This window comes from Struthio camelus, chromosome 1 (assembly GCF_040807025.1).
Source record: "Struthio camelus isolate bStrCam1 chromosome 1, bStrCam1.hap1, whole genome shotgun sequence".
NCBI lineage: Eukaryota > Metazoa > Chordata > Aves > Struthioniformes > Struthionidae > Struthio > Struthio camelus.
The window spans coordinates 221951022-221968133 of NC_090942.1; the positions used below are offsets into that span (position 1 = coordinate 221951022).

Here is a 17112-nt window from a genome sequence, read left to right on the forward strand (position 1 = left end):
TTGCACCCCTGGACGTTGCCTTTGTTTTCTCTTTGATTCCAGTATTCCTAAGGCTACTTTCAATAATCCTTCAATGTTATAGCACTGCTGGATGCTACTTCTCCTCACAGGATACTCTTTCAGCTGTTGAGGTCAACACAAGCACAGTAACTGCAACTCCCTCAGCCTCAGTATCCCAGTGGATTACAGATGATCCCCACATCTCTTCTATTTCTCTGTCCTGAGACCTGAGTCCTGGCACAACTGGTACTCTTGGGGATGCTCTTCCACAACTCCATTGCTCTCTTACATTCTTGGACCTCTGTCATATTCAGCATCATCTTCATTCATGTATCTGTGATGTTGTGGGCATAAAAGCCCAAATAGTTCTGCATCCTTGGAAGGCTACATGGGTAACACTGACCCTAAGGCAATGCAATATCCATAATTTGTGAGCAGCTGATTCGAGCACCTTTCAGAAATGAATTGTGGCATGGGATCTTCTTGCCAAATGACTAGACTCCATCCCTTTCAGTATCTTAATCACATCTTGCTTATAGCCTGGTTGAACCAGTGCTGCAGCCACCCTGTTGAAGGCTCAGCACATTCCTCCTCTTCTACACCAGTGCTGTATGTGCTGTACTTGGTTGGCCCCAGCTAGAGATGTCCATAGATACTGTATCCATCCCCTGCCTGCTCACGCTTAGTCCATTGTGCATTGTTGAAGTTTCAGGTTCATAAATAAAGGTATCAAATTGTTTTAGTCTCTGTGCACTACTCATTAGGTATTGGCTCATTGATTCACTCTCTGAATGTATGTGTGTGCACGTGTGTATGGGGGCTAGAGGTTGATTATTAATGTTTGGAAAAAAATAATCTTGGGCACCAGGAACTTCATGACACCATTCACAGCCTCAATACAGCTTTACAATAAATTACTGTTTACGAAATAATAACAAGGGCATTAGAGAATAAAGCTGTCTTTAAGCGTATGCATTGGAATCAGAGACAGGAGCACTTCATGTTGATTGTGGCAAAGAAGGAGGGGTAGTTCTTGTGCTTGTGCTGGCAGATCTTATATGTCGACAAGACAATTGTAGTGGGAGTTGGTTGAAATTGACCTTTTATTCAGAGGGGACTGGGGATGTGCTGAAGCAGTTGAAGTCCATGTCTTGGGGTGCAGGGAACACGCTGTGTTACAGTAGCATGTTCGGCTTTCAGAAGCAGCAAGGAATCATCTGGGTCCGGGACTTTAAGACTCATTTCTCTGGAAGGCAATAACATTGTGCCATCTGTTGCTGAACAACCTAGATCGCTGGTGATTTTTTCACGCAGCAGCCAGACTGGAAAATTGGAGGGTTTTTATCCATTTGAACTGAGCCAAGTAAAATATTGTGGCTTCTTTTTTCTTCCCCCAAATTAAAAGATAAATATTCCTTGTAGTTCAGCACAAAACATTCCACTCCTCCTGAAAGGAAGCATTTCAGCTTCAGGAAAAAAAGCGTGGAACACAAAGGAAATGAAGGGCTGGATTCACAGGGCTGCCAGAGAGATGATTCCTCGTTACCGGGTGAGCCAAGAGGCCAAGGGGAAAAGCACGATCCATGCGTGGTGCTGACGCCAGGTTAATGCTCTCCTCTGCCTGATCAGTTGTGAACCCCCTTCTCTTGTTTCCAAAGCATGTGGCTCAACCACCAGCCTGGGAGGCACTGTGGGAGCAGCTTTGACTCTTTTATGACTGCTCTTTCACTTTGTTTGTTCAGTAACTCAGGGACTGAAACCAGTGCCCAAATCACCAGGTACAGGCGTCTGTAGTCCAACGGAATGTGGTGACATAGGGTCATAGGACAATTCGGGTTGGAAGGGACCTCAACATGCGGCAGTATTCCCTTATTGCTAAAAACGTGTTAGGAGTCATGTGTTAGCTCTTGCAGAGCAGTATCCGTTGATTAGGCTTGTCTTCAAAATCAGTTGTGTGCTCGCAGGAGGATACAGGGCCTATTTATATTGAATCCGAGTGGAATTTTACCATTAGAAAAGAGTGAAGAAGCTTAGGATCAAAACAGGTGCATGTTCCTCATATGATCCTCAAAAGCTGCACCAAGCTTTGCTCATGTCCAGCTAGTCCAGTATCTCCTGTGTAATCATGGCCAGCACCAGATAACTTGAGGGAGATGGGAGATGCTCGCAGTGTGGAATAGCTCTTGCTTCAGCCCATAGTTTTGAGAAAACAGCTAAGTGCTGAAGAATGACGTTATTAACTCAAGGCTGTGTTGCTGCAATTTCCTTTGATAACTGTGAATATTCTCAATATCCGCCTAAATAGCCATGACTTATTTAAATTTCACTGTATGCTGGACTTCAGTGACCTCCTTTAGAGAAGTTCCAGAGTTCGACCAGGCATTATCATTGATTTTGGGTCTCCCACTGTTTCATTTCATTGAACATCTCTGTTCATAAGTTAAGAGAGGGAAGGGAGCTGAAGAATATTTGGGGAGAAAATGATACATTCTCAGAAACGGTAATTCCAGAAAGTCAAAAATTGTTTGAAAATATATTCAAAATATATATTGGTGTATATTGGTATATATTGGAATAAATCTATTCACCAAAATGTGTTCACATTTTCATTTTTGTTTTGTTTGAAGGAGTATTAAAGAGGAGTGTGATGTTCTGACATATTCCTTCTGAAGCAGTTTGACTTTTTACTTCATAAGAGGAAGGGGGGGTCATAGACCTTTCAGATTGTCCCAAGTAGAATAAGGAAAAATGAGATGGAAAAGAATCGAAACTGAAAAGGAAAGTTGCCTTTTCATTTTAGAATGGATGAAACATTTCAGGCCAACCCCAAACATTTCTTGAGTTTTTTAAAAATTATTATTTCTCTGAAAAATTTGAATATTTTTCATTTTTTGTTTGACCCATTTTTTTTCAGATTAAGCTAGAAATATTCCTTCTGTGCAGGGCTCCATCATGAAATTCCTAGTTTCCCTTTTCTGCAGCATTCATTATTTCATACTCTTACCTCAGGATCAGGGAATCAGGCTCAGTTGGTGCCAGTAAAGCTGCCATCAGCAGAATTCATTTAATAATCTTTGCTGATTCTGAACAAACGTAACCTCTCTTTAAAGCCCTTTAAAGTAGACGGAAGCTTTGACGTGGTTACACCTGGCTGCATCTTCCCCTCAGCTCTGCTCTGGCTGCAAGAGATGAAGGCAATCAATGCGAATGTCGGTGAGCATCTCCAGAGATAGCTGCACACTGTAGCTCAGAGTTCACATTAACCTCATAGCCCCCACATGTGGTGAAGGAGGATGTGGAGGACAATATTCAGATCACCTTCACCTGCAGCCACCTTTAACTGTGCTCTGCCAAGGAGAAGGCACAATTAAAGTAAAATAACCAGGATGAATTCAGTCCCATGCAACACCGCTGATGTACGTGGAAGGCAACTTTTGCCTTTGATAGGTGTAAATTATCTTGCAAAAGGTCTGATGTTATAAGGAGAATGCACCTATCTGGTACGTATCGGTTCACAAAACATCTCCTCATCCTATGCAGCCCTGTGTTCTGGTCAGGTCGGCATCTGGCCAATTTCCCATTATCTTTGGAAATTTTTCCTGGGTGACTCAGCTTGCAAAAGGTCATCAGACCTTTGGCAAGATTTGGCAGAGAATCAGAATACCTGTAATTCGCTTCTATGTCAACTCGATACCTCCATGTCATGCCAAGATAGCAAGTCTTAATTTTCACAGCAAAACTGCGAGCAATGAAGAGCTCTTAGATAAGAAACACAGAGCTAGATTAAGCTGTGCGTGTTGAGCATGTCCATACTGGTGCTGGTCTGAGCTAGTGACTCACCGGGGCAGCGTGAGCTCAGGTTTTAGGTGAGCTTTGAGGCTGACCTCTTTCCTTCTCTGGTATGGAAAAACAGGCTGGACTATAGCACACTCCTGAAATACTTTAGGGCTAATTTTGTGCAGAGCAGACTGGGAACGGTGGTCCAGAACCCTCTATAACTGTTTCTTCTCAAAACACACAGCAACAAGTTTTACGAGGCTCATTCCAGTTTGTAGCCAAAGTTTTCTGACTTTCTGGCATCTTCCCCGTAATGTTGGCCTTGGGTAATAGGGATGTCGAATAGTAAAGGGGAGATTTCAGAACTGCAGGGCCTTTTTCCAAGACAGGATTAGTTTTAGTGTTACAGGAGCAACTGATACAGTTCCTTAGAAAGCAGACATCTTTGCTAGCCCAAGAACACCAAAAAAATCAACTTTTAAAGGTGTTTCCTTCTCTCTCGCTTCTTTACTGCATATAATGAATGTATAATTTTACAAAACATCATTTCTGACAGACATAAATATCCTAGAGCATGAGACCTCTTCCAACTAGCGCATCACAACTGCTAAGAGGGTTTAGCCGCTCTGTACGCTGTTTGGACAACATGAGCTCGTGCTGACATAGGGCTGTGTCAGACAAACTGTGAATATTTGAGAGAGAGTCACCAAAATTGGCAGGGGGATTTAGATCACCTTCTCAAGATGTTCCCCCTCCCCATACAGTCAATAGAGAGATGGACCCCAAGCAAAACACCTGCCTCCTTCTGTGGGATAAGGCTACCTTTGTGTTAGGAAATTCAGTGTGCCTGGCACTGTAATGTGATGATCCAGGCAGTTAAGTTGCTAGTACTTTCCCAAACCTTTGTTAGGCTTGCTTCAGGAGTTAGCATATTCCATGGGCAGTTCCCAAGAGGCAGTTTTCCCTCACTCATCTGTGGTGGAGCCTAGGAGATTTAGGAACCTTACGCTACCTCTATACTGAGGCAACCAGCACAGAGCAGCCCTTGTCTATTCTATTACCCGCTTTTTACAGTTTATGTGTTGCCTAAATGCGAAAAATAATAGGCACTGAAATCAGCTTGCCACATCGGACCTAGCTTTAGTAACTGGTCCACATTTCTTTCCTCCTTTCATTGCCTCTGGAGGCTCTGGATAGCAGATATGCAGAACTGAGCGCACAGGGTGTTTGAGTGTGGTCATAGCAAAGAGTAGCTGGGTCCGTCTAAGTTGTGGTAGGACACCATTCGAACGTGGCCCATGCTCACTCTTGCTCTAAGGGACTGGGTCTCGTGTAATAGCTGATGATGTGAAATCAAGCACATTTGCCTAAAAAGGATTTCAAGATATTCAGCAAATCCCTGTGTTGTTCTAGTTCTCCACTCATCTGGGGTCTATAATTCGTTTGTCAGCCCTGAAAAGTATTTCAAGATCAATAGCTTTTAACTGTGCATTTCCGGAGAAGATCTTGGCTGAGTTATTGCAGAGCTGTTAGACATGGTATGTCAGTATGCATTGCCCAAGAGCGGTTACCAGTCTCTTCTTCATCTGCAGAGCCAGGCTCATCTCAGGAGACTCAGGGAAGTGAAGGGTCCTTTTGCAAAGTACAACAGAGCTGAGTACTTGCAGAATTGTTACTTCTGCATTAAGACCGGCAAAGCACATGGAAGATGGAGAACAGCAGAGGAATTCATGCTCATTTTTAACTGTCAGATAAGATTTGTTGTTGTGCTGACAGGTATTAGAGCCCAGCTCTATTGTATGATCTTTTCCATTCACAGTTCGGGGACCAGCACAAGGGGGTTCTGAATGTCCACCGCTGTTGAGGGGAGTGCAGAAATGCGTTTTCTGCCAGCCCACAGGTGACAGGGGGCTGTTTTTTCTCCTTTTTTTCTTCCTCTTGTGTCTGTCTCGTCCACAGAGATCACAAGCTTTTCAGGGAGCAGCCCGTCTCTTGCTGCACGTTTGCATAATGCAGCACATAATGAGTTTGCTAGGCACTATGCTAACAAATACAGTCGCTCTGCTGCAAAGCTCACCTCCATATAAACAAGCATTTTATGTGCGGTGGAATGAACAAATCTTGATTTGTGTCCTACACCTTTAAAATCCAGCTCCTATACACACAGTACTCCAGGCTTCATCCTTTGTCTCTTTTTGGCTGCTCTGTTTGATGGCTTGTGCTTATAGCTTCACTCTGGTCTGCTGGTTGGCCTGTCAGCAATGTGACTGGTGGGCCAGCTGGCTGTGGCCTTAGAGCGATTAAAAAAATGCATTGTACCTGGCTTTCCTTAAGCTGAAGAAGAGGGAATGTTCCTCCTCTACCCACTCACTGATTCTGAGGGAATGTGTTGGAAGTCCTACCTGCAACAAATCTGACTGAAAACGGCTAATGGGTTCGAAGGTTACTAGGGGAGGGATCTAAGTGACAGATAGGCAGGGATAGAGAGCATAATTGCATAATCTTGTTTCCTTTGGAAAGCAGTTGAAAATACAGGGTCTAGTTATGGAACAAAACTGGCTCCTAGAAAGAACTTGTCTTCTGACAAACTTGGGATGAGCTTTGAGCTTATCAGTAGTATGGTCTAGTGAAAAAAAGCATATATTTGCATCTTTAATCCAGTTCTTCAAAGATATTTCCAATTCCTTTCTCTCAGCTCTTCATGCAGAGGGGATATTTTAACAATGGACAGCAGAGAAATTTCTACGGAAGAATGGGTGACATTTGGTGAATAGCAATCAAGGGGACACAGATGAGCCTGTTCATGTATTGACCATTCAGTGCAACACAGTTTGTGAAGAATAGCACCCTTCAAACAGCCAGTATCCCTGGGTCCTTGGCAGATTTATTCAAGCGCCAGAAGGGCTGAGTCGTAAACGAGAGGGAGGGAAATGAAGAAATATCAGGAAAAGAAAAAGTTGATGTAGCTGGAATCAGCACTAAGGAAGGACAAAGAGATGGAGGTAGGATTCAGCTCACAGACTGAGATACCTCCATGTAGATGTGTATGTATGAGTGTCTTCATGTGGACTATATTCCCTTTAGTGGAGATCTAGTCAGTCAACAGAGCCCAAAGAGCCATTCACCACACCGTAAAGCAGTCACCTGCTCTCCAGGCTCCACTGACCATGTTGACTAGGTCTTCACTGACTGTGAGAAGAGCATAGTCACATGGCAGAAAAAGTGAGACCTGAATATAGGTGTCTTGGGAGCAGAAACACACCCAGGAGACTGTTGCAACCAGCAGTTACCTCAAAAGAGCAGATTTTTCCATCACTTATAGTGGGACTAGTAGGTGGGCAAAATTTGGTACTAGATGGGCAGGGAGACCCTCTGATCTTGCCCATGAAGGATGTCATTTATTATTGATCTCTGGGGACAACAGCTGAACTTCTGCAGCCTGGTCTGCCAAAGTGGATCATCTGGTGACTAATGAAGTGTACATGCCCAAACTGAAGCTTCTCTGAGCCTCTGGCTTTTGTTTGATTGTCTGTTTTCATAAAAGTAAAAAATGAGTATCTTTGAGATCTTTGCCCTTTGTCAAATCTGGTTAATGCTGATCAAGATATTCAAAGCTGTTACAGGAGGGAATTGCTTGGCAGATACACCCTCACACAAGGCTCTTTTCCCAAATAAACCGGACTGAAAATGAGTAACGCAACTTCAAAGTGGTTGATTGGAAAGAGGCAGGAGGGACAGGGACTGCAGACCTCTCACTGCCTCCCAGTTCCCAAAATCCAGACAAGGACTTTTTGTTTTCTGGGGAAGATTCATCCCTTTGCAAAGGTCTTGCATCACCTCCGTTAGGATAACTCCTTGGCTTATGTCAGAGTCTTTAGGAACAAGACAACTTGTAGCAACACCTTTGGGGTTTCTCCATTTCCCTTCTCATCAAATAGAGGTTTTTCTCAGATGAATGGCAATTTTCAGTGAGGAAATGGAACGTTTTGTTTCAAATCTAGAAAGATGTTGGTGCTCTGTTGGGAGGAACTAAAAAAATCAAGACTTGGATTCTATGGATGGGAAGCAGAATGTGTCCATTAGGTGCCAAAAATCTTTAAAATATATCTTTTTCAAGAAGTCACTGCTCTAGACAAAAGAAAAAAAAAAGAGACTGTCATTTTTTTCAGTAACTCTGAAATTCACCATCAGCAGCTAATAAAGAAAGATTATAGCTTGATGCTTGATGAACACTGCATTTCCCAGTCTGCTTGGGTTTAAATCTAAGACAGCTTTATTTTAAGTTGTTCCTTTGCAGAATTAACAAAGCTGTTGTGCATAATTTGATGCAATAAAGGAGGAACAGTACAATTCACTACTTACAGGCATGGGTACGGGGTGCCTGTAGGAAATCTTGGCTCTTTTCATTTCTGAATCACCCAGCTCACTTGCATGCAGATAAGTTTGCTGACAGGCATGTGCCCAGTGTTGAGTTATCAGGTGCCTACTGTGGAGCACACATTTTTATGTTTCTATGTAAATATCCACTTCTACCCTAATTGTGAGAATCAGGAACTTTGTGTGAGTAGTTTCAGGTGAAGCTGTACAGCCAAGAAAGGACCTGTGCTTTCAGAAATGCTTTATAATGACATCTGAGGCCGGCTTTTCAAAGGGTACCTGGCCATTGACATAGAAGTAGAAGTCTGTCTAGTGCCCAGGACTGACTGATTTATTTCGATAGACAGATTTCATTTGGATCTTTCCTAAAGCGTCAGAGGGTTTTGGATGAGGTCAAAAATGAGCTGTTAGGAGTCAGGTGTTTTTTTGTAAATCTGACTGGATGGAGACAAAAGCCCTTCTTATAAGACCTTGTTGAGTAATGGGGGTCAGTTTAATTCCTATATTGCCTCTACTCTCCTGTTGGTTTAATTCCTCAACCCTTTTTCTTTTTTTCTTCAGAAACGAGTTCAGACCTTGGGTAGATGTCAAGCCTGTGAAAGCTATAAAAGCTAAGCCTCAGTACAAGCCACCAGAGGAGAAAATGACCCATGAAACCAGTTACAGCGCTCAGTTCAAGGGGGAAACCAGTAAGCCCGCTCCAGCCGATAACAAATTCCTGGAACGCAGAAGGATACGCACTCTCTACAGTGAACCCTACAAAGAACCTCCAAAGGTGAGAAGCGCAGCGGAAGGGAACGATGGCCACATTGTGGAATCCCACCTTGTGGGATGTGTCTAAAGCAAAAAGGCTGGGGTGAACACTGCCTGCTTTCATTTCCCTTACATGCCATCTTCATTTCCAACCAGTGGGTGCATCTAGGGATCTACATCAGAGATGGACTCTAGTACAAGTTGGTGTACTTTGGAGTCTATACTGCTCTGCATCAAACTGTCAACAGGTGAGGGTAGGGCCCAGATTAAGAGGTTTTTGTGTTGTCATTTCCCAGGTCATTTTTCTAGACTGCTATCTCTTTCCAACTCCAAAGCTATAGACACCCCACACCATTACACTTTATGCCAGGAACAACATGGTAAGAACCATATCTTCATGTGCAGTTAATTCAGAGAGCTCTACAGGTTTCGGCAGTAAGTTCTTTTGGCTTTGATGAGACGGACATGTGTCAAGAATGGCCTGGACTGAAATCTCTTCTAGCCTTGTCTTCTAGGAAGAGCTGAGGATCTGCATCTAAATGGAGCCAGTCTGTGCAGTTTTTGAACGTAGGACCTTCTTCTTTCCCAGAGTTTGTAACTGCTTAGATTTGTCAAGTCTCAGAGGGATGGGAGGGCCAGCAGAGAGGAGCTGAAGGCTTCTGTTCCATCTAAATTTCGAAGTAGTCCTCCCTACTTTTGGGGCTACAGAAACAGCTGGATGCAAGACACTGTTCTGAACTTTCCTCAAGTGCCACTTGGCATCCTGGGCCCCAGCTGTCCCCAAGTAATTTTTCTCCATTGTAGCCAACTGTTAGGGAAGGGCAGGCTGAGGAGTCATGTCCTGCAAGAAGGAGGTGGATTTGTGCCAGCCTCTTGGTCCTGAGCATCATTTCTCAGCTTTGAATCCAGAGAGAGACAATCCTTCTTGGGTTTGCAAAGCCCCTCCTGAAAGCAGAGAAAGATGGAGGAACTGATAAAATGCTATTTACCCGATTGTATCCCAGTCCCGAAACTGCATTCGGAGATATTAGGACCAGAACAATTAATGCTACTTTATTAAGCCCATATAACTGTGAGTCAGAGGCCAGCTTCTTACTAAGAGCGTGCCTTAGGTTGCAGTCTCAGCTAATGTACATGACCATGGCTCTGTTGGCTTCAGGGGCGCTGTGTCCATCACCACTGTGAAGGAGTTGGCCATTTGCAACTCAGCATGCGCCCCTCCGCTCCCTTCCCTTCATGGCAGAGTACAGCTAAGTAAAGAAGTAACATTCACTGGCTCTTGAATGATGTTTCTGATCTAAATCCTGTTTTCCACCTGTCCTTGTGTGTGTCTCTCTCCCTTTCTCTTTCTCTCTCTCTCTCTCTCTCTCTCTCTCTGTTGGTGTTTTGCATGTCACCCTCCATGCAGGTGGAAAAGCCTAGCGTAAAGCCTTCTAAACCAAAAAAGACCACAACAAGCCATAAACCCCTGAAAAAGGCCAAAGACAAGCAGATTGCATCTGGCCGGGCTGCCAAGAAAAAGAGCGCCGAGACCTCCAACACAGCAAAGCCAGAGGAGAAGGAGAAAAGTAAAGAGATGAACAATAAACTGGCTGAGGCAAAAGAGTAAATGTCACTGCACTTTCCTTTCTTTCTCTTTTTTCCCTTTTTCTTTCTTTCTTTCTTTCCTTTTTTTTATTTTGATTAAATAAAGGCCACAAAATTAATTAGAGGCTTCTAATCTGCTTTTTGTTCTGATTGGATTAGAAGCTTTTCTGTTTTATTTCCAAGGAGGATTAGGGAATCCTTTTTTCTGAGGTCAGGTTATTCTGCTTTGCCTGCACAACACAGCTCTACACAGAGTGAGGGGGATCGCAGGAAGGATGTGGGAATGCACAGAAGAGGTCGTAGGATACAAAGGTTTTGGATTAACTGTGCACTGTGAATGTTAAACAGCTCATCCCTTTCCTCGGGGTTGATCTTCCAGTGCTTTGACGGCGTGGAATTGCCTGTCGATCCAAGGATGCCAGGGATGGGCTGTGCTCTCATTCCACGAGGCCCTTTTGGGGGTCACCATTTTCGATAACCTCCCACTGGTGTCAGCAGGCCAAGGGAAAGGCTTCGGAGGCGGAAAGGATCAGAGGTTAATTCACAGCGCCGTTGGTGTGCCATAACTCCACTTGCATCAATGGTGTGACCGAGAGCAAACTTTCTCCTGTTAACACCAGTGGGAGTTTTGCTCCAGGAAGGGACATGGAATGAGATCCCATGTAAATAAAGATGTCGGGCCAAATCCTCTACAAGGGTAGCTGGGGTAGCTCTATTCACATCAGGGCAGCTTCACCCATCAGCATCACTCAAGGTTTTTTGGAACCTTGATTCCAAAAAAAGAAGGAGCGAGGGAAGTCACGGAGACTTCCCAAGCATGCAGCAGGTCAGACTAGGTTATCTGCAGCCTGTTCTTCCCTATTGTTTCCCCTAGGTTATTCATCTTTTTAATTACTCCTGATTTATTTTGAATCTTGGTCTTTTTTCTTCACTTCTGGGGTGCCAGTAGACAAGTGTGTGAAACGAGCTATATTTCAGAACGATGTTCGGTTTGCAGGTGCGGCCTTCCAAGGGGTAGAAGTTGATGAGCCACCAGGGTTAGCTAGAGCTGTGAGCCCCAGCTGTTTTGATTCCAATGTTTTGGAGTTCATATTGGCTCATAAATGTGCTAAAACGGGGCCGTAAACCAGTTGTTGGGATCCCCAGACTCCCGTTCAGGCAAGATGTCAGGGTTTCAACTCTATGTACTGTGCTTTTACTCTAGGAAGTTCCTATGCCCAGCCTCCTAGATCAGTTGGGAGGCTGTATTTGAAGGCTGTAAAAGGAGAGGAATCATTTGTCAGCAAATACTAACTGGCCCAACACCCATACGTGATGGGATCAGGCAGATTTCCATGAGCTGATGGGCCGGGCTGGCATGCGCTCTTCAGAATTTGTCTCATTGATGCAGTGGGAGCTGGGAGAGTTATGATCCCAACCCAAAATTTGGTGCCCAGCTGCTGGATCTGGGCCTGAATGTCAGGATTAGTCCTGGTCTGACCAAACCAAGCTGTTAAACTCTCCTGTGTTAATTGTCTGGATGCAGGGTCCTTCTTTATTTTTGCAGCTCAATATTTCTATCCCAACATGCAGTCCAGCTTGATACTTTCGGAGAACAGACAATTGGGAAGAACAAAAGAGAGATGGGAAGTAGGGTAGGGACGTGGTGTAAGAGGAGAGTTTCAGAACTGTGTTACTGTAGAGATGATTGAATGGAGAAAGTCTTGCTGCTAGGATATTTTAGAGATGTGAAACTATGTAATAGGAAAGGGATGAGCTGGGAGGGTGAAGAGCCCCATTTTTGGAATCTCACTCCATTATAATTGGGTCTCTTGGAAACACAAATGAGTGACAAGCTATAAGACTGAGAGAAAGTTTCCAAAGATGAGGAAAGCTCTGTGGTATACAGATAGTGACATTTGCTGGCCTTAGTAATGAATAAATGCCAAGTTCAGTGTATTGTGTAATGTGTCCTGTTTGCCTTGCGCTAACAGCCTAAAGCTTTGAGTATAAGTAAGTGTAGTGTTCTGAATTCAGTGGTGTATTTCCAAGCTTAGCTGTGTTAGAACTGTGTGCTATGAGCTAGTCAGGTTGTGTATGTGGAAAATATATATTCATATATAGAAATATATATATTTAAGCCTCCGATGTTTAGGAGGAAACCAGGGAAATCCTCCAGGAAGTAAAACTGTGGAAATCTTTGCGAATGTAATGCGTTTTTGATGTGCATGCTCCATGGAGATGCTGACCTGTCCATAATGACCATTGCTTTTCTGAGTGCTCAGAAGCCCCTGCAGCACTGCTTGAGTGCAAAGCTCAGCTCTGTCTCCAGAGTAGCTCAGCGAAAGGCTTGCGTTGAACTCGCGAAGAGAAATGCCATTCACAGCTCTTCCCGCCCCGTGGCTCAAAGGGTAACCGTCCAGAGAGATCTGAGCTTCCAAGGCTGTGTAATTTCTTGGAATTTAGATGCTTCATCCATCCTCACACTCCTCAATAATGTCCTTTCTTATCTCAGGATATAGCAACAGCCGAGAAGATGACGTGTCACAGCAGGTAGAAGATGTCAGAAAGGCACGTAGACAGTTAGCCCATAGCCCAACACACCGATCTCAGTGTACATAAGGAGAAACATGTAAAATCATTATCCCACTTATTTTTGGCCGTAAGCTTTGCGTGCTAAGAAACTGTGCACTTAACACCATGTCGCCTTGAATTCCGTGGGAATTTAGCCCTTGACTTCAATGGAAACCAAATTCAGCCCAAGCAACATCAGTAAGAGCCATACTCAGACCACCTACTCTAAGCATCTCAGCGATTCCGGATCAACTGCCCGCTATCCACAGCTGCAGGATTGCTGCTTCTCAATGGAGAGCATCCATCACGATGTTTGAATCAGCCGCACACAGTAAGTGGTCAGAATATGGCCTGATGTTTCCTTACTACATAAAATTTTAGGTAGCATCTAACTACTAGCTATCTAACTAACTAGCTAGATATGAAGTGCTAGCCAATGATTTAAGCTCCCACTTCAGTGGGAAGAGAGAGGAACATCCCAAGGGCCATTTATCTACCCCACCCTTAGCGTGGGATGAATGTTCCTTGGAAGGTTTCGCTATTTCCAGAAAGAGCCTAGGAGACTGCAAGGTCTGGGGGCCTTCCTCTTACGTAGCCAAAGTCAAGGGAAATAAATTCTGGCCTTTGCTCCATTTGAGCAGGGCCCTCGGCATACATCTAAGTGCACGTTTTAGCCTTGCATTTAATACCAGGAACAGCGGTAGAGTCAGGCCTTAGGGTGAAATCCTGCATTGCTCTATGTTCCGCAGACTTTATGCCCGCTCAACCTCAGGTTATCAGAAAGGAGACAAAAATCTCTGCTGTTTCAAATTCACTTTGGACTCTGAGCTTGTCAATCCCATTGGGAAAGAGTGCTCTGCTGTTCTGTGTTCTCAGCTACCACAATGCTGGTTCTGTTTCACCGCAAACTTGTAATATGTTTTGCTTTCCATGTAAAAAGAAAAAGAATGATGTTTTGCTTTTTACCCTGTCAAAGTTTCTATGCTGTCGATTGCTTGCTTTCTCATTTTCACTGTATTGTACTGTTACTCCTTTCTGCAAAATGGTGCTAATTGCTTATTGAGCTTCTATTTTCTGACTGCTTTGCACACCGATCACCTGCTTCCTCATTTGCAATGCGTCTGTTGTAAATACATGGCTCCCATGAATTCCACAAACTCTTGCCTCTTGGAGGCAGATAGGAAGTGTCTAATTAATATTTTGTGGCCTGGGTTTGGTTGCATATCACAGATTGTCTCTTGTAACGTGTTAAGCACACCTCCTCGTGGTGCTTTCTCATTCTTGCTGTTCGTATGAGAATCACATACACACACACACTCACGCACACACACACACACACACACACACACACACAGAGACACGGATTAATGTATAGCCAATTGATTGTGACGTGCTTGTGATCTTTGCTTGCTCAAAGGGTTTTTTTTCCAATGATAAATAAATGCTAAAGACGAATACCACCTCCTTGATCTTGTTTTCTCGACAAGAAGCACCTTTAAGTGAAAGCAATGCCCTTGCAAATGTAATCAGATTTATGTCGCTGGAGCCACCAGTTCCATGCCTGCCATAGGGACATCTGAGCTGTCACAGTCTGACTCACTTTAGATGGCTGCTAACCTAAGACTAGCCTGACGTGAGACCTAAGCCTTTGCAAACATGAAGATGGACAGTGAAGTCATGCAAGCAAAGCAGGTAGTTTGATTTTATTTTATATATACGACGTGTGGAGCAGAGGGTTCATGCGGTGAGTTCCCTGCATGCAGGCTACTGCTGAACCAGGTTCTGCACCTTGCTGGCGTCCACGTTGCACTTGGTCAGGGAGCAGAAACCGGGCCCCATGAAGAGCTGAAGGGAGGCAAGGTGCTGTTGCCTGAGATGGTTTAGTTATACGCCCCATCCCACAGCTACCTTCAGCTTTTGCTTTTTAGCAAAACCACCTTAAAGGTCCATTAGGGGTCAGGGGACTGTAGATCCTCACTGAAAAGAGGTAGCAAATGGTTGGGTTGACCATTTTCATCGTAGAGCAAGCCTAGCCACCTTTGAACAAGCACTTGGAGTCTTTGTGTGGCAGGTTCTGTGGAAGTGCAAAGCACTGATTTATGTATTAATGGAAGCGTTTGCTATCTGGAGAAAATGATGACTGAGAAAAAAGCAGGGCTGAGGGCACAATTTGGTTTCAAATGGTGAACCCTAATCTTAGCTTGATTTCTTTTTTCTTTTACCCAACTGGTAAGCTCCGACCTTCAATTGTTATTTTTAATGGTGTTTTCTCTTTTAATGAGTATTCCAATAACATCCCCACCAAATCCTTAGCTGGAAAAAAATTGTCTGTCTTTGGGTTGTATCTTTAAATTTCTCCTCCAGCATAGCTCTGTTGACTTCCATGTAGCACTGACCCTTTTTTTGCCTTATTGTTTCCGGGTGCTATTTCTCATCCCTGCCTGAATTTATTATTAATCATCCACTTTCTGAATTTATTCCATCTATGACTACACGCTGAGAACAGTGCTGCATCCTGATGGCCTGCCATATCACATTGCCTTCCCTCTCGCTTCCCCACCAGCTTCATCCGTTCATAGGTTGCACATAACTCTGCGAGTCTTAAAATGTTTCAGCTGAGCTATAGCTTCTGGGATTTATCTTTTAACCCATCCATAGCTGGTATTGGAGAAAATGTTATTTATTACAAGACTGGGCATAGATTGGGCTTATCTGTGGGAATCTGCGCTGGCCAACAAAACGTTCCCACAAGGACACAGAGGTGCAGGGTCTTTTCCATAGTTCAGTATGGATGCGCGCTCCATCTGGTCCCACCCAGCTGCCCACGCTCAGTGCTGGAAAACATACTGTTGCTGTACTATTGCTCTTTGAACCAGCTCTGAATTGCAAAACCTAAACACCCAGAGGGACAAGATGCATTTCTAAGAGACAGTAGAGCCTTACAGGCTGATCACAGTCCTAGGGACCTGGGGTCCCTGCTCTTTAACCATCACTACCTAAACCCTCTGCTATGACTCTATAGTTGCAGCCATGTCATTTGTGACTGGCAATGCCCGCCTGTTTCCAAGGGCTGTTGTGACAATGATGTCTGTACAAAGCGCTGAAGGTGAGTTACTAAAAATGAAAAGGTTTGTTTTATAAGAGCGTTTAGTGTGGAGGAGCTGGCTGGATTAACAATAGCCTCAGTGTTCATTGTTGCTGTCTGGGTGAGGGGAAAAAAGAGAGAAAAAATATTGAAGTGTTGAAGTTAGAGTGTTGCATCTGCTTCTTGCACTCGAAGTAACCGAGCATCTGAGCATGACTGCGCAGGTGTTGCTTTGACCACATGGACTGTGAGCAGACAGATGATGGATGGCTTGCAGGTTTCTGATTTTAATCAATTGCTTTCAAATGCATTGTTTGCTGAGGGCTTCAGCGCTCACACCCTGGAGAATTGTGCATGAGTGGATGAAGAGGTTCATGCCTGATGCTCTCCATCCCTCCCTTTGTGGGAAGCTATCATTCCCTGCATCAGATGGGAACTTGGAGCTAGGCAGTGCTGAATGTTCCGGCTTAAGCAGCTTGGGCGCTGGACTGAGATTTATTTTTTGGCACTTCCAAATCTCTGAGCTTCTTCTGAAAACCCCAGTTACCATTATGACATCTCTGACTGGTAAACCAAGGTCCAAGGATGTGCAGGGACATTTCAATCAGCTGACATGTCAACCCTTATCGTATGAATGCATTCTCCTGCGTCACAGTAACCTTCGGACTTAGGCTTTATTTAGGGATACGCCAAGGCAGGAGAGAAAGGGACTTTCTAGGAAGATGCCTCTGTCATTGCTGGTACCTCCCAGCATCCTAGGAATAACCACTACCCCCAGCAACAGCTGCAATGTGAAATAATGAAGAAGATCTGTATGGGAAGAAGAAAAATTTCCCTAGTGTGAATATGAAGACATGGCCGTGTTCAGCACTAAGAACAATTCATTCTTGTGTTGTTGCAAAATCTTACAATTTTCAGGCCTCAACTTCAACTCTCCCCATTTCCAGCAGTGTCTTGGTAAGTCTGATTCTGTTGGGGAT

General features: G+C 44.1%; 1 protein-coding gene across 3 annotated transcripts in view; it reads left to right on the forward strand.

The window, feature by feature from the left end:
* MAP6 (microtubule associated protein 6) overlaps positions 1-17112 on the forward strand; it is a 51400-nt gene that overhangs the window by 26690 nt on the left and 7598 nt on the right. For all 3 annotated transcript variants that reach the window (XM_068930743.1, XM_068930744.1, XM_068930745.1), the window contains exons 2-3: positions 8716-8929; positions 10316-10512. In XM_068930743.1, coding sequence (XP_068786844.1) covers positions 8716-8929; positions 10316-10512 — 411 coding nt within the window. The remainder of the gene's footprint in view (positions 1-8715; positions 8930-10315; positions 10513-17112) is intronic.